Genomic DNA, 22,469 nt, shown 5'->3' with positions numbered 1-22,469 from the left:
ACAAATATACACAACAGTCTGATGTCGCTAATATAACCACTGCAATACTGCATTGTTCCCATGTTAGTGTTAACAATATCAAAGTACACAAATCAACACGAATCTGTCTGTCCATTTGATTTGTATTTCATCATGTTAATATACATGTAAAGTACATAAAATATGTATATATCTCAGTTTCAAGCTTAGTTTTTTTTTATTGATTTATTTGATTGGTGTTTTTAAGCTTTACTCAAGAATATATCACTTATACGACGGCGGGCAGCATTATGGTGGGAGGAAAACGGGCAGAGCCCGGAAGAAATCCAAGACCATCAGCAGGTTGCTGCAAGCCTTTCCCACTTACGGCCAGAGAGGAAGCCAGCACAACCTGGACTTGAACTCACAGCGATCAAGTTTAGTAAGTGCACACATCATGCCAATATTAAACACCTGTCCATAGATTTGCATAATGTTAGCCATACTGGAGCTGTATAGAGGGGTTGCATAACCTACTTCTGGCAGCCATACTGAAGTACTGTAGCCATACCAGTCAATGTCAATAGGACACCAATATGGCTGATTGGCTATTGTTTTGTGAGGGTAAGGGTGCAACCCCTTCATTAACATGGGCAAGCAATATTAGTATGATTGCTGTTCCAATATGGCTTCCAAAATTAGTTCACAGCAATATTTCATACAGGTCATGCTTTATATACGTAGGTTAATACTCACAGCACAACAAAAAGCAATGGTTAGCGCCAACAGGAACATTTTAAAGTCGGTGACACATAAAATCTTGGACTTTAAGACAAACCTAGACAAATGATTGTGTGGGGTTGGCTGTACACTTAGTGAACAAGCAAATTTCAAATTACAGGTATTACAATATTCAACCTGTTATTCATGAACTTATGTCAAATTACAGGTATTACAATGTTCAACCTGTTATTCATGAACTTATGTAAAATTACAGGTATTACAACGTTCAACCTGTTATTCATGAAATTTTATGGAACCTGAAAGTTTCGACACCAGTCTTTTGTCACGCTTTACCCGACTATATTAAATCCAAATTTGATACTGATCACTTTGGTACAGGAGGACAGCTTTAATCAACTTTAAATTTGACCTTTGTCAGAAAACTACATTTGAAAATAAGCTATTTAGGTGTCTATACCCGATTTTCTTTAATTTTTGCCATATTTTCCGATTTTACCTCATCACATTGTAAACTGTTGTGGAAATTTTTCATCAACCCATACAACAAGAGTGTATGAATCACTCACTGTGCTATGAAGAAAAAAAAAATAGCACACAAGAAATTTTGTATGATTTATAGCGATCACAATTTTTATGAACTAAACAACTTTCTTTCTGTGAAATTATACACGATTTCCTGTTCTTGCTACCTTCCAGAGTAGATACATTTATTTGTAGCAGGCAGCGAAATTTGGCCTGCCGGCGAAACCCAGAAATCGGTTACGTCTTTTCCGCCTCGCCTAACCGATCATTCGGTTACGCCACGTATGTTTATCAACCCGATCGGTTACGCTAATTGTTTACGTGGTTTATGTTTCAGGCATCATTCTGGATCATTAATAAAAGTATTCAGCTCAATGTTATGTTTGTTTTTCTTTTCTATATCTAGCAGCTCATACCGTAAGGTTGGTGAACAAAAGAAAGAGAAATTTTACACTCACACGGTGTTTCAACGTTGTGTGTTGCCTGGTTGGTACTTGACTCCTGTGGCACATTTTTACGTGAAATTCCGTTATACAGGCTTATATGTGAAAAGATAAGTCAAAATAAATAATTTGAGTATTATCTCAAAGCCTGTAAAGCATATATGAATGATTACATTTCCATGTGACCAGCACAGGCAGCTGGCTGTGGCTGACCGCATACTGGCCGCGTTGTGATTATGAAAGCTGTTCAGTCCAGTTTATCTGTAGTTACCTAATGCACACTGACTCTAAGGACGTTCTCGTTGGACAGTTGGCCTAACCGATTTTCCGGTTAGCCAAATTGAACCGCACGTAACCGTTGCGCGACCGACGGTTTCGTTCGCGCCAAATTTCGCTGCCTGTTGTAGTCAACCTGCTTTTGTGAAAAAACAAAATTCTGGGTAACCATCATGCCATGCAACCTACAGAATAAAAGTGAACATAAAGTCTGCCACTATATATATACACATAGGAAAAATGATACCTGACATTTATCACAAAAAAATATGTAAAAAATTCTATAAAGCTCTGAAAGCCGGGAAGATAAAGTTCGGTAATGGGGTTATAGCACTGACGGACAAATCACTCCGTGTACCCATGTTGATCATATTTTGGTAATGACCAAACGTTTCGCCCCGGGACTCGGAAAGTGTATCCCAGGATTGATTGTTTTGGTTGTGGTTCTAACTGACTGGGCACCGTGGGAGAGCATCAGGGGTAATTAGGGGATTATATTGACAGTTCGAGAATGTAATGAACAAGCTCACACTTCACCGAGTCATGCTTTCCTTAATTTTAATCATAAAAATTTTAAAACATGCACTTCATAACAGGTTGATTGTTTTGTTATCATTATTTTTTGATAAACGGGAATTTGGGAGAAATCTCTGTGGAGATTAAACTAGACTTTCCAGTACCTTCCCGCATGTAATGTGTCATTTCAAATATCCCTTTTAAAACTACAGGGCTCTCTGTATACAAAGCTGTATCAGAATTTAGCTCTCTGCAAATCTATACTTGCAAACTAGGCCTACCAGCAGACGAGACGAGATGACGATGTCAAATTGCCATCAAATGGTAATGATTGCATGTTATATGCCGAACCGTTCTCAGTCAGTGATGATGAATTGATGGTACATCAGGGGGGCGTAAGCAGCAATATTGTACCAGGTATACAATGTACATGTTAATGTACCTGTCATGCCTGTGGCCTCATTAGAGCCTTGAGCATGTTGAGTTAGGCTGGACCGAGGGGCAGGTACAGGTAACTCTGTATCGTCTGTTACAAATGACACAAACAGCACATTTATTTAATATTAAACAAATAAGGTCAAATACAGATGTAGCATAGGAATTAACTACCATTAACTAAATTGTTGTATTTCTTAGACTTAAACATTTTAACTTGTCAAAGGTACACAGGCTGCTTCTGAGTTCTGTCTCACTGCATCCCAAAAACATCACCTCATTAATGAGAAAATTCATACCAATTCTTATACACAAGCTTGCCAGGCAGGACAGCAGAGTACATTTCAATATCATTTCATAAAAAAATTAGCTAAGTCATCCCCACACAATGTTTGATATGATGGGCATGAAACAAAGCCACTTACAAAGCTGTTTGTCGCAGTTAAACATTCATAAATGTTAGCAGGAAGCTGGTTGTTGAATGACACACACAGTTACAAACAAGCATTCAGTCTGGTGCATGTTACCATTAACCATAGCTGCCATTGCTCTTACACCTTTCCTCTAGAGACGAAAGTCTGCCTAAGGGGGGCAGAGATAAAGTGTCCAAAGTATTCACTTCATCCAACTTGTCTCTGCCTTGACCCCATTCCTGACTGACACTTCTCAGGGGGGTGCCTTCAGGTATGGAAGAAATCAAAATGGCTGACCTGATGACCACGAAATGTCTTAATTTCATAAACATTCTGCTTAATTATTTCATTGGTGTTTCGCGCTGTACTCAAGAAAATTTCACTTAAACGACGACCGAGAGCATTATGGTGGGAGGAAACCCAAGACCATCCGCAGTTTGGTCAAAGATCTTCCCACAGATGGCCAGAGAGGAAGTCAATGTCTGTTTTATACATTTGTAACCAATCTCACTAAAGTCGTATCCACACATACAAGTAAACATACAAACAACTCCCTAGAATTGTTGCTAATTATATATTCAAATCTGAAATAACACATGCTCCTAACAGGGGCTGGGAAGTCTAAAGCGATCGAGCGCTCCGACTAGCCAACAGGTTCGTGTTAATCTATACTGGCCAATCAGTTGAGTTATTTTAGATTTAGTATAAGTGAAAGAACTTTTCTGTTTTCTTCTATAAATCAAAACACAAGCTGGACAACTGTATTTTACAAAGCATTTACAAAGTATTTTATATATATGTTTATTCTCTTTCTTTTGTGTATTAGGAAACTAAATTTTAGCCATGCAGCGTTCTGACATAGATGTAGAAACAGTATCACTCAATACATGTACACACACCATTATAGTACATACATCATGACTATATAGAAAAAATTCCAAGAATTTATATGGTGCAACCCACGAGAACCAAATTTTGTGCAATGTTTAAAAGAAAGAAAAATACCAGGTTATCAGTAATCAGAGAATAAATGTAAACTGAAGTCCTGCATGTAATCTTACTTGAAGCTGAATCTACGGAGAGCTTTTCTGAAATGTCAGATGTGGAAGAGGTGCGACGATCTCTGGGGCTTGGCTCGGGATGAGAGGAGGCTGATGACAGCAACACAAGACATACATGTACACATAACAACAAGACATATCGTAAAAGGGCGTATTGTAAAAGGGCATGAAGTCACAATCCATGTCCTCAGTTAACACTTTACCTACATGCCACATTTTATATGCACATGTATACAGTTCTGTCCACTCCCAAAAGGAAATTGTGCATGTTATTTCCAGCAGTCTGCTAGCGGTATGGCAAATTGCTGGGTACACCCTGGGCACCACCACCAGGGTAGGCCTACACATCACTGAGATATTATTTACATTTATTATTATTATTATTACACACAGTATTCTTTGTAAACACCGCACAGATTGCCATGAAATTTAAGACCTCTTTGTAAACACCGCACTGATTGCCACGAAATTTAAGACACCACAAGTTTGGGTCATAGGATAAGGGAAATCTGCTGGAAATCTGTGGAGTACAGTCAGAGGAGTTGTAAGGTCAGTATCATATCTGTTGACCTCCAAATACCTTAAAACAAGTACTTAAGAGGGGCTTCTGGTACTTGAACAGTACAAGTGTTAGGACATCAAAACAAATTATATTTTTTTACATTATGCATAACAGGTGTAGGGTTTAATATTTAATATAGTGCACATTCGCAGGCGAGGTCAAAATATACCTGAAAACATAAACAGGCTGAAACTGAACACAATCCACATACTTCCACAAATAAACAGGCTTTAAATACACATGGTTCAAATGATACGGTTCATAAGTGTGCTACAAATACATAGTTCTATAACACTGTACACTGTGAATACACAGGCTGCAAATATATTATATTTGGCCCGAAGAAAACATAGTCTGCACATGATACTGTAAATACATGGACTACAAATACATACAGTATCAAATGACGCTATATACAATGACAATGAATACTACAGGTTCAAATAATTCTGTGAATACATCAAAATCAATTTAGAATCTATTATTTCCGTAATAATGAATTTCTGACATCCACATGCACAAAAGTTTACCACAACACATGTAATGTACGTCATATGTTTTCAATGATAATTATGGTACATGTAATTCAGCATAATAAATTTACCATTCCATACAGAAATGTGCCACAAAATCCTACCTACAGTGAAGCTACATTTAATGATGAATGCAACAAATAAAGTGTTCCTTAAAGCTAACTCACATTTTCTCTGCGATTTGGGCGAGTCATCTCCCTTCTTTGCTGCCATCTTTTGTTTCTTTCTCTCTTTCCTCTCCATAATCTTTTTAGACATCTTTTTACAGTCGCTGGCAGTGTTCACGATCATGTTACAAAACTGAAAATCACAGAGACCCAAGAATATAAGTACCGACATAACCAAAAATACTTTTTTGTGACAGATATAATAAATGCAGGATATTACAGAGGCGTACGTGCATATTCCTTTATTAATTTAGCTCACCAGCCCTCAGCAAAGGGAAGCAATCCATGTAACTTATGGAAAAGCAGGGCCCTCTACCTTCTTGATTAACAAGACAAGAAATTGATTATCCATGATCACTTGACATGTTTGTTATTGAACTTAGAATGATATTCCACTTCAAAAATGTTAGTTTCAGCAACAAAAGTATCATTTTATGCTTGTTATTTGCTTCCAAAAATGCAATTATATAGTCAAAATTTGATTTACTGGCATTTAGAGTAATCCTCCTTAATAGAAACACCCCTTCCCACTGTACTAGTTAATATTTTAATAGATCTACATAACAATGAAAGCTTGTACACTCCCTCGCCCCACTATGATGTCCTCATGCAACTCATGATAGACACATGCCACTCAAGCTAAAACTCTTCTTTTTTTTTTATTTGATTGCTTTTTTATGCTGTACTCGAGAATGTTTCACTTACACAATGATTGCCAAGATCATGGTGAGAGGAAACTAGGCAAGGCCCAGGGGGAAACCCACAATTATCTAAGGTTCAAGCTAAATTGAGACAACATTTCATGAATTTTGTCTGTTCCCACTGGGCCTCCCTTTATTTGCCATTATCTAACAAGGCTTCTGAGGAAACTTTTTATTTGAAGTCTCTGTTTTAAATGCTCACTTCTGAGTAATCTAACTTGCCATCCTTGTTCTCATCCACCTCATCTATAATGGCCTTCACTTCACTCATTGACATCTTCTCTCCTCTCTGCGACAAATGAAAAAAAATCAATATATAAAATTAAAACATGAGAATAAATTCAATTGCAAGTCTTTCAGAATTCAGTGATATACCCGATTCAAACTTGTACTGAAACATTCTCACTGGAGATATGTATTTATTTGTTGTTTAAATTGTTCATAAAGTCATAAATTAGGTGAGCCTCAAATGATAGGTGACATAGAACTGTGTCCAGAAATACTTTAACTTGTTTTCTTTAATTCTGTGAGTTTTTTAGAACAGATTTTCAAAGGTTTTTCCCATTATTATTAGTGCATTAAAGTTCTTTGTAATTCATAAGAAATCTTATTAAAAGGTATCAGAGAGAATTATAAAAATGAAACTGAAAATCTTTCATCAACGAATTCTGGGAATTCTTATCAAGAATGGTTTTTGACCTGACTGGTCTTTTAACGGCCAAAATATTTTATCCTACTATAAATGTTTTTTTTTTTGACGCAACAAAAATTCTAAAAGAAAATAAATGAAAATGGATTTGGGGACAGTTTTACACTCTGAATCTTCAATAACAGCTAGGTTATTACCAAATTTCTTAGCTCTTCATTCATGCTGACAACTTATACGTAACTTTCTAACCAAGTAGGGAGTTCACGACAAGACCACATCATCCTAGTAGCGAGTTCAAATCCAGTTCCTGCTGAATCTGATCCAACATTATGACAAACACTATCGGGTACTCACTCGTACTTTTTTTTTGTCATTCAAGATTTATTGGTTTCCTAATCTGCCATATATTTAATACTCAAAAATCCATTTGAACATCATATAGAGGCCAAACAAACGAACAGTCATGTCAACCATTATAAGGTCCTTATCCATGGTAGTCCAGGAGTCACACAATTTTTGTTATCACAAATTGCACTTAAGATAATGACAGTACGCTGAGTGAACAAATTTGGTCAATTTTGCCTAAATTTTTTTCATCGATATTTGGATAGGAAGCCTGCAGATATCTAACTCACCGTGGTCATCATGTCATAGAGTTCTTCTCGGGAGATGTAGCCGTCTCCGTTGGTGTCAATCTTTCTGAAAGCTTTCATCAGATCATCTGCAGAAGTGCAAGGCTCTTTCCTACAGATCTCCACGAAGTCATCAAAACTCAGGCTGTCTGCAGAGCAATGACAGAATTTCCCAATGTACTTCATCAATACTTTCACCAAGCATATTTCACTTTTGTGACAGCAGTCACTGTGGGTGGAGGAAATCGGAGTGCTCCAAGAAAACCACTGGCCTTTGTCACGTTCCTGACAAAACGCATTACTTAAAGCCAAAGCAGTGAGTTCTAAATTCCTAGCCAGTCACTGTGGATACGACAGTCTATCTGCGATATTCCTTACTAGGAAGTTTGCAGTAAGCAAGCGGTCACCTCACTGTCCACCAAAAACCAAGTTCACTACTTTTAAAAAACAAAAATAAAGTTTCCATTTATCAAAACCACATTTATCAAACATCTTCATCCGTAGGAACTTTTCACAATATTTATATTTCTCTCTTGCACTATTATACCACACAGGGTCTCTTATTTTAATATTACCCAAGTTCAATATTTCAAACCTCCTGACCCCTCTCAAATCCTATACACATATAGGTTCCAGCCCTAACAGTTACACTGCATGCACATTATTCCTTTGCTTTTCGACAGACAACTCCAGGATACCAATAACCTGTTGCTGATTTGCCTGTGGAAATGCTAGAAGCCTGTTAGAGGTGAGATAATGCCTGCCACAGAGAATAGTTGTGGACTAATAGAAGCTATTAGATATTTAGAGGCGAGATAATTTTGTGCCATAAAGTACCTTCAGCATGGAGGGTACTTTACAATAGGGCCGCTCCAAATTACCTCCCAAGAGGTCACTCTCCTGTTTAAAAGGTGAGTTATGAGAAGTAACCTGTGTTTAGGTGTGCCCTCAGAAAATGGCTAATGGCAAGTTTCGGAGTTAAAGCAGCATAAGCTAGCTGAAGATCTAGATTTTAATTTCTCAAAATTTTTTTTTGTTAAAATTCTTAATCTTCAGATGTTAAATTCATTTGGAAAACCCAGAATAAGCATTATGTATAGATTAATCCATGCAGAAGTAATTTAAAAATCCTGACCTATATAAATATATAAATTTACCCAAACTGAAAAGCATCGGCTTTATTTTAGATCTTTCAGCAATTGTGTGACTCTCAATTAAAGGCTGATATCATGTCTTTTTCATTCTGTTGCCACATAACCTCCATACTGCATGTTTTAATAGGTCCCACTTTTCAGTGTTTCACGCCTCAAAAAAGTAATCTCGTGTTACGTCACAGTCGCTATCAAGTAACAAGGGAGGTAATTCAGAGCAGGCCTTTTATTAGCGCCTGTACTCACCTGTGGAACTGCTCCAGTATTTTCTCAGCATCTTCTCCGTGGGGTTCCTCCCTGCCTGCTGCAACACTGATCAAAGCAAAATATTAAAATACTGAAAGCAGTTTGTGTAAAATAATTTCAAATTATTGTTTTTATTTCTCAAATATTACAACTGTCATATTAGTACTGCACTGACAATTTAACATAACAGTACTGCACTGACAATTTAACATAACAGTAATGCACTGACAATTTAACATAATAGTACTGCACTAACGATTTAACATAACAGCACTGCACACGTACATGTAGTTGTTTTACATATCATGATGCTATTACAAGGGATTACTAACATGTTCCTATTATTACCTTCCTCTAGCTGGTCCTTGGACTCTATCTCATCTTCTAGATCATCAAATATGACTAAGAAAGCAGCCTTACAATCTTGCACCGTGTCAGACTCTGAAGATGAACTCTGGCTCCTTGATGAGCCCGCAGAACGACCAGATCTTTTCGACATTTTCTAGCAAAGAAAATAGATGTGCATGCTGAAATCTCGTAATGGATTTACACCTTGTAAATGTATGAATGTCAATGTGTTACATGCGTCGAGTCTAAAATGCCACACCAATTTATACTGTTGTTTTACAGTCAAAATAAATCTTTTTCCTACTGTATGTCATTGGAGAATATAAAAATAGAAATAAAACTTAAAGGATACATGAAAAGCTTTGGTTTTATTTCTTAATGTGCAGATTATCATGGAGGGTAAACATGGCTTCAAAGTACAGTTTTCTTAATGCCTCAGCAGTCAGTCCGGAAATTAAGTAGCTTGCACTGGTGATGTTAGAAATGATCCGTGTTTAAAAAGAGCTCTGTGGGTGACAGCCCAAAGAGGTCTGGCAGAGGTGTGGGGAACAGACTGAATGGGGGCAGGTGTAGAGCAGGGAGGGTGCACTCAGCTGGCCTGAAGACGCCATGCAGTATCTGTGAAAGGAGACAGGCAGTATTTGTGTACATGTCACCTTGCCCACACTGTAATGACACAGTTCACATATCAAGATCAAACAGAATAAAAAGTTGAATTTTCAGCTTTATTTTTATTCCAATCTAGGATTTTTTTTAGCGTCATCTCGCGCGTGAAACATACAGTATCAAGACAGATCACCACCTGCTGAAGTAGGCAAGAGTTCACAAAAGCAGATTATCTCCCTTCGCATTGATCTTCAGTCACCTGGTGAGCAGGCAGATTAGCACTCACTGGAAATTTTTGTACAACAAACCATTTTCAATGTTCAGAATAGACAAGAGTCGGTTACTGAATGCAATTAACATTACTGTCAAATGGAGCAGAAAACGGACCAATAAATGTTGTCGGGTTGGACAAGATGTCGGTTAATAAACGTGTCAGTGCTGACCCACAGAGTCCACTTTAACTAGAAAATAGTTAATTATATTGTTCTGAATGCGTAATTCAGAGGAGGCCTATATCTGGTTACATAATTACATATAGGCATACATGTATATCATGTTGCAATATATAATTACATAACACGACATGCCTTTATACCTGCATTACTATATTCAGGACATGTACATGTATAGTCTAGACAGTGGACATATGTATTCGTCACTTCCAGAACATTGCAGCATTGCGCTTCGCCAAGTGCTTACGTTTATGTTCAGATCAATTTACAGACACAGAAATACATCAAACCTTTTATGGGAAACAGACTATAAGTTGTCATAAATACATTCATGACATCATATCGTCGTCTGCTCTTATGGTACGTTTGTAAACATTGTTTGACACGATGGGTCTGAAAGGCAAACAGCCGAGTATGGGGAAACGAAATGATTGTGAAAGCATCACTTCATACTTTATGTAAATCAGAGTTGGCACGCATGTTTGGCATTCCCACGACGACTATTACGAGCATTTGAAGTCAATTTCAGGCAGAGGGTAACCTTGCAAACATGCCCGAAACGGGAGGAAAAAATGTAAGAGATCACTAATGGAAGTCAAGTTGTCATAGTGATGGACAATCGGCAGTCCCCATCTTGTTTGCCTGCCATCCAACAGGAGGGTAACATTGCCTTGAATGTTTATTTTACATAATCAACATGAATTCTACCAGTACTGCACATAGCTTGATTATTTACTTAATTGTATACAATTTGCTAGTATCAACTATCATCAAGACTGGTGGCAGTTATTTTTTAAATATTCTTCAGTGTACATTTGTTGAGATGTGTTGGAAAGCATCAACATGTATAAATACCCATAAATAATGAGACAAGCTTAAAGACCTACCCTGGTTCTGTAGGTAATGCAATAACAAGCAGGAACTTTTTCACAGTTGAAGTTTTTTCAAATGTCCTGAAATTGTAAAAGAAATGAATAAATAACAATTAAATAAATGAAAAAAAATTCATACTCCAACGACTGTCACTTGAACATCCTCCACAACAATGTACTAATCCCAAGAAATCGATCAAGAAAGCCAACAAACAACCCAACAAGTGCAGCAAGCTGTTCGCCCTGCCAATCGAAAATTGGACCTTCTATGTTGCCCACGATGTCATGTTAGAACTTGCCGCAGCACCAATCGCGCTGACAACACCAACAGCGTTATGCTACCTGCACAGTCAGTGTCACATTGAACCAATCTGCTCTTTAGATTGCCGAATGTATATTTAGAAGCAAGACTGGAAAAACGTACGAGTAACTCTTATACAAAAAAACACAAGCATACCTTTCCTTTGTAGTTGTTGTCAACCTGTCAACCAATGTAAACTGTATCGGCCATCTTGTTTCTATACACTTAAAGGACTAACCTCCTTGTCCAGGTGCTCCCAAACTGGGACGCTTTAGTGATCGGATCAAATACTCCCCGATGGTCGCCTAAATTAAGCCTGGCCGCCTATTACTACACGACCTGCTGCTGTTGTTTTTGACTGAAACTATATATTGGCCCTATATGTTGTAATGATTTGTTACCTAGGTAATCTATTTAACCGTTTCCCACATGTTAATTTATGTGCATACATTATTATGATCGGTTTTTTGTATAGCACAAGCTGGTGTGTAATTCACTAAATATCTATGCAGAAATGTTACGCACATCTACAGGAATATCACGGTATAGGCCTAATTATAGAAAATAATTATTAATATTACCAAAACGTCTTGCACATATTAATAATGGAACACTTTTCGTGACGGTAGTTCTCTCAGAAGAGAAATAAACAAAATGCTTGATTATCGAGTTCTTTCGGAAGAATGGTTGGCCCTGAAAAGGGCCTTTGGATTTTGTCACTTGGAAACAGCGACTCACTGAGATTTCTTGGACTTCTTGGGCAGAAGAACAGACTGGATGTTTGGCAGAACTCCTCCTTTGGCAATGGCCACTCCGGGCAGCAGCCTGTTCAGCTCCTCGTCGTTACGAACGGCCAGCAGCAGGTGACGAGGGATGATGGTCCTCCTTTTGTTGTCTCGGGCAGCGTTTCCAGCCAGCTCCAACACCTCAGCGGTCAAGTATTCCATCACAGCGGCCAGGTAAACGGGAGCCCCTGCCCCGACACGGTTAGAGTAGTTCCCTTTCCTCAGAAATCGGTGGATACGGCCTACAGGAAACTGTAGGCCGGCCCTCGATGATCGGGTTTGGCTCTTGCCACTCTTTGCCTTTCCTCCTTTACCACGTCCAGACATTTTGAGATTCTAAAACAATGAATCGTCCCCGCATGAAAGCCGAGTCCAAATAATAACCGACGTATGAACGTGACCTTTTATACCCTCTGCGGGGATTCTGCTGTTTTTAGATGAATTTGTTTCCCCACGTATTTCAACCAACCAGCATAGGGAAAACTGTTCGACTAACCAATGAGAGAATGCCAAAATGTTTTCTCTTAGGTTCGCGCTTTAGTGTCAATATTGATTCTTGATGAAGTTTCAGTTCACGTTGAATGTGCTTTAGCGGATAGGTCTATCTAGCTTAGAAACAGCGAAAGAATGAATGGAAACACATGATATAACTCGGCACTTAACATGTACAAAAAATTTTCTCCAAGCATGCTGAACGGATCACGGTCTCGACAAAGACCAATACAGTTCAAAATTAAGCAATTCCTATAATTAAACACATATACTGAAACTGAGAAATCTTGCCTTTTTACAAATTAACCCATAAATTTCTGGCTCTTTTTTTCTGACAAGGGCTGTTATATTTAAATGGGTAGGTTTTTCACACAGGATGTAAAAATGCATATGCTGGCTGTTGATACCAATCGGGTAAAACGCCGAGAATTAACTCGCACTCGTGTATCCACCTAGTTCTATATATGTACTGATTCAGATGAAAGCCACCAGAGTAAAATACATTGCGAAACGTTTTCTAATATGGCGTCTTTAGTCGGGGAAGAACATTTCCTTCGAATACGAGCAATATCTGCGTCGGACCGTCCACAAGTATATGTGTGCCTCAGGAATGGAATAAATTATCAGCACAAATTAGACTTCTACATCTGTTTACAAAATAAAATTTGAACTCCAACAGATGAGTATTACCCAGTGTTCGCACACGCCGTCTTGTACGATATTTCTTCAAAAATAAAATATACAAACAGTATGGCATCTGTGCTATAACTACGTTCTGTAGAGCTCTATTCTCGCCAACACTGTTCAGTACATCTCTGAATGATATATATGATTAGGTATATTGGCGAACAACAAATCAATTAATCGACTCGAATTTTATACATGTTTGCAACTTGTATCGGTCCAAGTCAGTACTAAAGCATTATTGATTACCAAGAGGGAGACAAAGTGCGATGAAAGTGATAAAACTGTCTTTTTCGTGATTTATACCACCTCTATTACGCGTATTAATTTTGATTTGAACATTTATTTTTTCAATAAATTTTATAAACAATTGAGACAAAAGAAGAAAACCCCCCTTGCCTTGAACATATGTTCGGTGTGTTTCGTGTGTTGCAGTTTGGGAGGGTGTTGGTGGGATGCTTTGACGGCGTCATTGGCTGCTGCCTGATCACCGGACAGGAGTCGGACAGCGGTCTGATGGTGGAACGTTTGTTGTGGCGAATCAGACGAGCGGTTTCGGCCGCGATACGCTCGAAGATGTCATTACCAAAGCTGTTCATGATGAAAATGGCCTTGGAAGAGACGCCGGTGTCAGAGTGGACCTGCTTCATGACTTTGTACATGCCGTAGCTTTTCTTTCTCCTTCTCTTCTTCTTAACCCCGGACTTCCGGGCAGCCTTCTTTGCTCCTTCAGAGCTGGTTGGTGTCTGGCGAAATGGCAACACTGCTCCTGCTCGGCAAGAGATAGCGCAGTAGAGTGACATGGTGGCGAGGCTACCGGCTTTTTATAAACGAGCCTGGCTTATAACGTCAGAGCCCAGCCAACATGTCCATGCGGGGCCCAGGTGGGGTTTACGCGGGCTAGTTGGGCTTGGGCTTGGAATGGGCTAACCCACTGGGGCCCACCTGGGGCTGTTTTGGGCAGCCCGTTGTTGGGATGTGAATGGGCTAACCGATTGGGGCCCGCGAGACATTGCTATTATGGCTGGGCTAACCAACTGGGGCCTGAGAGGGGAGTTGATGGGCTTTTCAACGTTAACTTGCATAAAGTATTAATTTCTAGAGACAGCAAATATTTTAAAAATTACTTTATTTGAATCAATATAAATTAGAAATATTTGATCGACGCTATAAAAACACCAAATGAAATAATATATGGCTACTAAGTGATAAAAAAAAATATTTTAGTCTTAAATCGATTTATTTGAATATATATACATATATATTTTAAACAGTTCTGCTTTGGCCCCAATCACCCTAAATGGATTGGGCTGAACGTAGGACTGCCTATTAGAATGCGTAACAAGCACATGCAGCAGCACAGTGGCGAAAGGCCAAGCCATGTACACAGCTGCGCACAATTGGCGATCGGACAAAGTACGAGCTAACAGGAACAAGGAACGAGCTCACTAATTCTCGCGAGAGCGGCAAGAAGTTCGCGCTCTTTTCAACGTTGAGATCGCACAAGGAACAAACAGACAGAGCAGACTGACAAAAGAATCTAGCACAGTTAATCTTCATTATCGGTAAGTCTGGATCTTCATCTGTGTTAACACTTTATGTACACACTGAGTTGTTTGGTATGTGAATTATAGGATTAACGTACGTGATCAACATGGATAAGAATTTGGTCAGCTGGTGTTAATTAACAACAACAACAACACCATGTTGAGATGCAGGGGGCACGTAAAGTACGTAGTAAACCCTAGGCTAGCAGTTGTTGGCAACATTGCATCCCGTGTCCATCATGCCTCTTGCCTGTCCGACAGCTATGCGCAGCCAGCTGCCTTTCATTTATTCCGATCGGTCGATGTGTTAGCATTCAGCCCTATCGTGTTGGGCACAAAGGATTAACCCAGCTAGAGGTCCGTGATTTAAGGGTCAGTTAAAAGCAAAAACTACACAAGGCAGTTACTAATGTGACCTACTAAAATAAAAAAGCATGAGACGAATGCTTATAATCACCTCAGAAGTTAAAAATGGCCTGCTCTGAAATAAGCCCTGCATATATGTATGTGTACCTCTTTCACAGCTATTCTGCCTCTTTCTCAACCCTGTTTTCAGAGAACATGTACTTGAAAGGAAAACATGTCCACTATTAATGTATTGTATAATGCATTATGTATCTTTAGTTCTTGTTCCATTGTGGCCTCTGCTATTTTCATGCTACATTCTGTGCTTTTATTAATTAGTGTTATTTTTTTTTTTTTACCTATTGAGATAAATCACTCAGAAGCCTCTGAATGAGTAAGTGTAGTAACATAATGTAACATAGTGATGGGGTGAAAGGTGAAGTGAAATAACAACTGACATTCCAGATGTAATTTTTGAAAAGTTTTTCCCTGCAGGTCAAAAAAAAACAGGAAGGCGAGAGGAGATAACTTTACTGGAAAAAGGAAAATGTGTTTAGTACAACCCCTGACATTGTGAATCATACAAATATCCTCAACATATTTGCACTTCTGCAAGTACATATACAAGTTTTAAATAACATTTTTTAAGTCACCATTTATCAAAAGAAGGTGTAAGATTCATTCCATTTTGTTTTCCATGTAGGTGTCCTTTGTGAGCGACTTGGGAGGACGGACAGTGGATGAAGCCACAAGGAGAATGATGGGATATGTTCTCACAAATCCACTCTCCCTCCAATTCAATCTGATAGGGCGTCATGGGAAGAGGGCGTTTGGGACCTCCAGGGTTTTCGAACTGGTCTATCGTAAGTATTCTATTTTGTTTGTGGAACATAATTTTACCTCTGCATTTGATGGATGACTGACTTAAATGAATTGTTCAGTTGTCAAACCAGGGTTTGAACTCGGGACTATTGCAGTGCAAAACTCTACCAACTGAGGTAAAGGGAAATTCCCGCGAGCTATTGTTAAACATTTCATTATAATCTATGACCAGGCACAAACCTGTTCTAGCAACAGTACAAAGTGGAAGATAAACCAAAAGTTTTTGTTTAATTGATGTTAGAACATCTTCAGATGTTTATTTCTGTTCTCTTTATGTCTTTCCCTTACTGATTTCAATTCAGGTGCTTTGAAGAACAATACCCGGACATCAGCCATAAACAAAAAGGAGTTTGAAAAAGCGGTCTCCAAATGGCTGAGCAATGGGAGGGACCGAGATGGTAATCGTGCCAAAAGAGCCATGGCAGAGAGGGCCAGAACAGCTAGTTTAGATAGTTAGTGTTTTATGTAGGTTTTAAATGTAGTTTTTGTCTGTAAGTGGCACTAGGCCATGTCCCACTATATGTAATTCAATGTAAGTTTATTATTTTTCCTGTATGAGCCACCATTACCCTCAGGTGCATTTGTGCATTGCACAGGCCAAAAAGGGGATGGGAAAGGGCCATCACCCACTCACTTGGTCTGTGCTCTTCACATCTGTACCAGAGGTTCCAGTTCATGGGAGGGGCAGTAAGGGGATGGTACTGGGCCATCACCCACTACACTGCTTCTCCTGTGGACTGGGACGGTATTGGTTGATACTCTTCCTAAGGTAAGCAAGGGAAGCTTTTGAAACTCACGGGATGTATAGTCTGTGTGTTAAATATGTGAATAGGTCATCAATTTAATGTAAAAAATCATTTTTTGTGCCAATTTTCTGGGTGTGAACTTAACAAGTATGACATGTAGTCTTTATGCCGTGCATATTTTGTGTAATCAACTCCCAGTAGGAAAAGTAACCTTCTGTAACTCACACGATTTGTAGTATAGGTAACAAATATGTGCACAAGTCTTTCATTTAGTATAAAAAAATCATTTGTTGTCCCGATTCCCCCATTCTGTACTTAGCCAACTTTTATAAGAAATATGACGTAGTCCTCATTGTAGTCCAGATTTTGTGTAATCAACTCCTCCTAAGGTGTGCAGGGGAACCTTCTGTAACTCACACGATTTGTAGTATAGGTGAATAGGTCATCAATTTAATGTAAAAAATCATTTTTTGTGCCAATTTTCTGCGTGTGAACTTAACAAGTATGACATGTAGTCTTTATGCCGTGCATATTTTGTGTAATCAACTCCCAGTAGGAAAAGTAACCTTCTGTAACTCACACGATTTGTAGTATAGGTAACAAATATGTGCACAAGTCTTTCATTTAGTATAAAAAATCATTTGTTGTCCCGATTCCCCCATTCTGTACTTAGCCAACTTTTATAAGAAATATGACGTAGTCCTCATTGTAGTCCATATTTTGTGTAATCAACTCCTCCTAAGGTGTGCAGGGGAACCTTCTGTAACTCACACGATTTGTAGTATAGGTATCAAATATGTCTACAGGTCTTTAATTTAAATGAATATTTTGTGAAGAAAATGACATAATTGTTTGTCATGTAACAAAGAGAAGCTACTCTCGCTCCTCAAGAGCAGAACGTGATTCGGAAATACCCAACTAACTGTACATTATTTCTCCTTCATTTACAATGGTGAGAAAGCTTTTGTTTCTGTTTGACTGTGACTGTCCACAAATTTGAAGTGTTTTATTCATTCTGAGAAAAGATTGTTCTGTTGACAACTTTCTAGTGGATTATGCTATCTCTGAGTTTGTATGAAATAAATTTTGGAGTAGTTCTACAAAAATATGAAATGTGTTTGTCAGTGTACACAGAATACATAAGCAATGGCAGAAATTGCATGTTCCATTCCGGTCAGCATGAAGGAAAAGTTTTGTAAATTATCTGTTCTCAATCTTAATCAAGGTTGGTGGCTTTCCTCCCTTGTAACTGGCATGTGGGACCCTCTAAAATGGCGCCAGATCCACTTTGTTAATTATTTCTCCACTTGGGTGCACTAGCCATACCTGGTAAATGAACGTTCTTACCCAAGTGCCACTCTCTTTGGATGTTCGAAGTGAGTTTCTGTTTAGAATAATTCCAGTCGGCCCAAACATCCAAACTTTAGCCCGGTTGGGGCCCAAACGGTGCCCTTATTGCCCAAGTAGGGCCCAAGTGGAGCCCGAGGACAAATCTGCCTGGGGCCCAAACGGGCTGACCAGTTAGGGCCCCAAGCAGTAGCCCGTTTAGGGCCCAAACGGGCCCCACAGCTGAATGCTGGCTGGGAGGGAAAAGCAGAGCGCGGACCGAATGGAGAGCAGTAAAAGTCGTGTTTCATTGGCTAGCGTGTATGGTACACTCTGTAGCATGTATAATATGGTTGCTAATGTGGAGTCATTCATTCATTCAAGATTGTCGGCTATAAATGTATTTAAATTTTCTTTTTGGTATTTTCTTTTCTTGGTGTTTTTTTAGTCTGGATCCTTGACGTATTCTGCGTACCTTGAAAGTTACGTCATGTACATTACAAAGCTATCATCCCTACGATTGGTCATTTATATATAGTAACACGTTGGCGGACGAGGAAGCATATCAACAAATTGTGGCTACGAAAGGGTTGTTGTGACGTCCAATGTGCAACATCACTGTGCTGTCACAAAGCTATGCACACAGAAACAGTTATATAACTTGTTGTGTCAGACACCATGACCTAATGATGTGAATTTATACTGTGCCTGCTGCAATCAAGAGAAACTTGCACTCCACCACGAAAAAGTGGGCCTTAATCATCACGTGACTACATTGAAACAGGCTGCCAAATGCGCGGCTCTCTCCCCCTGCCGCCAGATGTCGTCACGGTGTGATCTCACACGCCACTTATTGTCACAACTCGTGATGCAACAAAGTACCAACTACAGGAACTCTGGCTGAAGAAGATGTGCTGAGGCAAGTAGGCATTATACATGTGTGTAAGAGTACATATTGTACATATATTTTTGTTTCTTTTGAAGTAATTCTTTTTTTAAGAATAAGTTGGGTAATGTTTAGGCATGTTGTGATGTTATCAACGTTATCCAGGGTTTGTAGTTTGGTGTATTAAGTTTATGAATGTCCTCATACAGTAGGCCTATCAATGATATATTATTTATATATAGTACTCACTTAGTCGATGTCCACCGCCACGAGTGATCCATCTCCTCCACAACCCTTCCCATTACTAGAGAACCGAGAGTTACCTGAAAGAGGGAGCTGTGTTGGTCAAGTTCATGCGCCAGGCACGTAAGGCAGCCTCCCTCCTGTTGGACGTGGAGAAGAGCGTGAAAGACCAACTGCGGCAGTTTTTAAATGAGACGCCGATCAACAAATCCAACCCGGCATTCGCCCAGATGTACATGGAGTGACAGCCAACACCCTCCCTGTACCTGACGACCAGCCTACCACCCTACCCAGCAGCCAGGCCACCCAGACGATGAACGAGTGAGTGTTTTTTAACCGCGCCACCCTTACCCACTTTTTTTTTCCCCTTCATTTATTCTCGTTCTACCTATATGTTTTACAGGAAGGTGACAAGGGTGGTGCGAGTTATAAACATTAACCAGTGTCAGGACTTTCATATTGGTGATTCAAACGTCACTACGAGACATGTCTTACCGTGAAAAAATAATGGACACATACAGCATGCATTCATTCATTCATTCATTCATTCACTGTTCGAGTTCGAAATAAGTTTTAAGGTTGAAATTTCACCCCAGTCTTTTGTTTTGGTTATGTCTTACCTGTTGTCTGTACTTCAGGTAAGTGGCGTGAGTTGTGTTATGGATTCACTGTAAGTGATATCTATCTATCTATCTATAGTTTGATTGATGTTTATAGGGTTCGGTCGGTGATGGCACTAGAATGACGACGGTGTCTTCTTTGTGTCTTTTCTAGCCTGACGAAGCTGCGGACAAAAACCTAAATGGAAAGACTGGGTAGCTGTCGTCACCGATCTACAATGCTACACGGGTGTACTTCGTAGTATGTTTGCGGATGGTAGGGTCAATGAGGGACGACTGCAGGTGCTGCGAGCATACACTGAAGACGTCTACCGGCATGTCAAGGATCCCCGACCCATTCGGGAGTATTATGTAGAGATTGTTCGCCCCACGTTAATGTATGAAGTGCGACTCCCTCCCAACCACACAGAGGTATATCGACGCTCCGTGTACATTGCTGTAAATAATTATAAAACTGTTGTTGTTTTTTCACTATGGAATCAACCCCGGTCTTTGTGTTTCTTTGTGTTGGTCGTGTCTCATCCGTACCGCAGCCGGCTGGCTGGTCGGTGACGGCGCTAGAATTGACTGGGTCAGTGTGTCATGCTAGGGCTGACTGCTTATCTGGATGGTTCCTATGTATTATGTATAAAAAAATTTTTTAGGTTCGCCCATAGGCTCCTCATTGAGGTGACATGTTCTACTCCATGTAGGTGACATGTAGATGTGTTTTCTACCGCATGTAGATGACATGTAGATATGTTTTCTACTGCATGTAGGTGACATGTATAGGGTCTACTTCCCGGCTGGCTGGCTGGCAACAATGTATACAAGGCGCAGGCACAGCCGGTGAAAACAAAAACCACGTGTCAAAACAAACCACAGCCGACAACATTGTTTGCCCGACTGCTGGCTGGCTGGCTGGCGGGTAGGATCGCTCAGCGTGTCTTTGCAACAATGTTCTCCCAGGAAGGCTCACTGCTGCAGGCGGAGGGTCGCTGCTATGAACCGCAGTCTGTCCGTGAGATTTTTTTGGGTGACTTGCCTGCCTGTCTGCTGGTTGTGTTTTGGATGGATTTGATGGATGGATCACCGCGACCTGGTTTGCTCGTGTCAGTCTACCCCGACTAAGCTGTACACCACACCCAGACATGCATGTACATGGATGCTATACTGTACTATACTATACTGTACTGTACTATACTGTGCTATACTATACTATACTATACTATACTATATGTAGGCGGTCTGGGCGAGTTTCACTCATTACACACAGGAATCTGAGTAGTGGTGACAGTCAGTGGCAGGCGGCCCTGGTCGACATGACAGTGTTCGCCAAAGAGAATGACAACAACCTGGTTTTGGTATGGTGTTAGGCAAAAGTCAGATAAATTAAAAAACAAAATTGGTAGGTTGAGATCATAGAAATTTTTGGCATATCATTGGACTGTTCCTGGTTTTGCATGTGCAGGGAAAATTTACATGAGGTAGAATAATTAAGTGTTGTGATGAAGACAACTGTGATGCACGAGCTGAGTGTAGTTCAAGCATGGGATTATACACCTTCTAGTCTTTATACATTTCACTTAGAACATAGCATACATGCAAACATGTAATAACCATGTACTGCCCAAAGATCTGGCTGCCATGGTAGTTTAACGCATTTAACGATGTATGCGTTTTGTAAAACGGTGTTTACCCAAATTTATTTATTTGATTGGTGTATTACGCCGTTCTCAAGAATATTTCACTTTTATGACGGCGGCCAGCATTATGGTGGGTGGAAACCGGGCTCAGCTTAGGGGGAAACCCACGACCATCCGCAGGTTGCTGGCAGACCTTCCCACGTACGTCTGGAGAGGAAGCCAGCATGTGTTTACCCAAATTCGCCAACCTTATGAAAGAGCAACTTTCAGTACAATATATGCACATTTTAATTTGACTTTGGAGACAAACCTACATTCGTTGCATTGGCCAAATTCAAACAGTATAATTCTATCTGTCCATACTGAATAATGCCTTCAGAATATGCCTGGACAAGTTGAAGAATTACAGTAGGTATTATTGCTTCTCACCAAAGAAATGAGTGAAGAAGTACTTGATTATCAATATACTCTCCCAAAGCTCATGCATTTCTTGAAATCCTATTGATCCAATCCCTGCCTTAGTGGCACTGTAGAAATCACGCCAAAATAGATTGTAACAGAACAAGTCCTCTCGCTTAATCGCTTCTGCTCCAATCACTTGACGGAGAATTCCTGTGAAAATGGCGTCTTTGGCAGGGAGATTTGGAAAGTACTCGGCAAAACTTGAGAGGTCGTGAGCCACATTAAAAGGGAAAGCATA

At 39.6% G+C, this 22,469-nt stretch overlaps 3 protein-coding genes and 1 long non-coding RNA gene across 4 annotated transcripts in view; 1 reads left to right on the top strand and 3 right to left on the bottom strand.

Annotated features, from left to right (window-relative positions):
* Nucleotides 1–11,805, bottom strand: part of LOC135471568 (EF-hand calcium-binding domain-containing protein 7-like) — a 30,611-nt gene extending 18,806 nt beyond the window's left edge. Inside the window, exons 1-7 of the mRNA XM_064750848.1 lie at nt 11,745–11,805; nt 11,303–11,368; nt 9,358–9,511; nt 9,010–9,075; nt 7,616–7,761; nt 6,534–6,620; nt 5,631–5,763 (exon numbers count right to left, since the gene is read on the bottom strand). Coding sequence (XP_064606918.1) covers nt 5,631–5,763; nt 6,534–6,620; nt 7,616–7,761; nt 9,010–9,075; nt 9,358–9,508 — 583 coding nt within the window. The 5' untranslated portion in view covers nt 9,509–9,511; nt 11,303–11,368; nt 11,745–11,805. The remainder of the gene's footprint in view (nt 1–5,630; nt 5,764–6,533; nt 6,621–7,615; nt 7,762–9,009; nt 9,076–9,357; nt 9,512–11,302; nt 11,369–11,744) is intronic.
* A 493-nt stretch (nt 11,806–12,298) lies between these two features.
* Nucleotides 12,299–12,788, bottom strand: LOC135471569 (late histone H2A.2.2-like). Its single transcript, XM_064750850.1, has one exon. The coding sequence runs from the start codon at nt 12,698–12,700 to the stop codon at nt 12,323–12,325; it is 378 nt and encodes a 125-aa protein (XP_064606920.1). The 5' UTR covers nt 12,701–12,788; the 3' UTR covers nt 12,299–12,322.
* Nucleotides 12,789–13,506: 718 nt separating this feature from the next.
* LOC135470743 (H2B.U histone 2-like) lies at nt 13,507–14,352 on the bottom strand. Its single transcript, XM_064749782.1, has 2 exons — nt 14,041–14,352; nt 13,507–13,512 (listed from the first exon to the last, which is right to left on the bottom strand). The coding sequence occupies exons 1-2, from the start codon at nt 14,350–14,352 to the stop codon at nt 13,507–13,509; spliced, it is 318 nt and encodes a 105-aa protein (XP_064605852.1).
* Nucleotides 14,353–14,477: 125 nt separating this feature from the next.
* Nucleotides 14,478–18,358, top strand: LOC135470534 (uncharacterized). Its single transcript, XR_010444401.1, has 3 exons — nt 14,478–15,114; nt 16,145–16,304; nt 16,626–18,358. It is a non-coding gene; the product is annotated as an uncharacterized LOC135470534 (long non-coding RNA).
* Nucleotides 18,359–22,469: the final 4,111 nt, after the last annotated feature.

This window comes from Liolophura sinensis, chromosome 7, assembly GCF_032854445.1.
Source record: "Liolophura sinensis isolate JHLJ2023 chromosome 7, CUHK_Ljap_v2, whole genome shotgun sequence".
Lineage (NCBI taxonomy): Eukaryota > Metazoa > Mollusca > Polyplacophora > Chitonida > Chitonidae > Liolophura > Liolophura sinensis.
Note: the sequence above shows the minus strand (reverse complement) of the source record. Positions and strands in the feature narration are given on the sequence as shown.

Bases quoted from the DNA above. Each gene is read 5' to 3' on its own strand.
- LOC135470743 (XM_064749782.1), bottom strand. From the start codon at position 14,352: ATGTCACTCTACTGCGCTATCTCTTGCCGAGCAGGAGCAGTGTTGCCA.
- LOC135471569 (XM_064750850.1), bottom strand. From the start codon at position 12,700: ATGTCTGGACGTGGTAAAGGAGGAAAGGCAAAGAGTGGCAAGAGCCAA.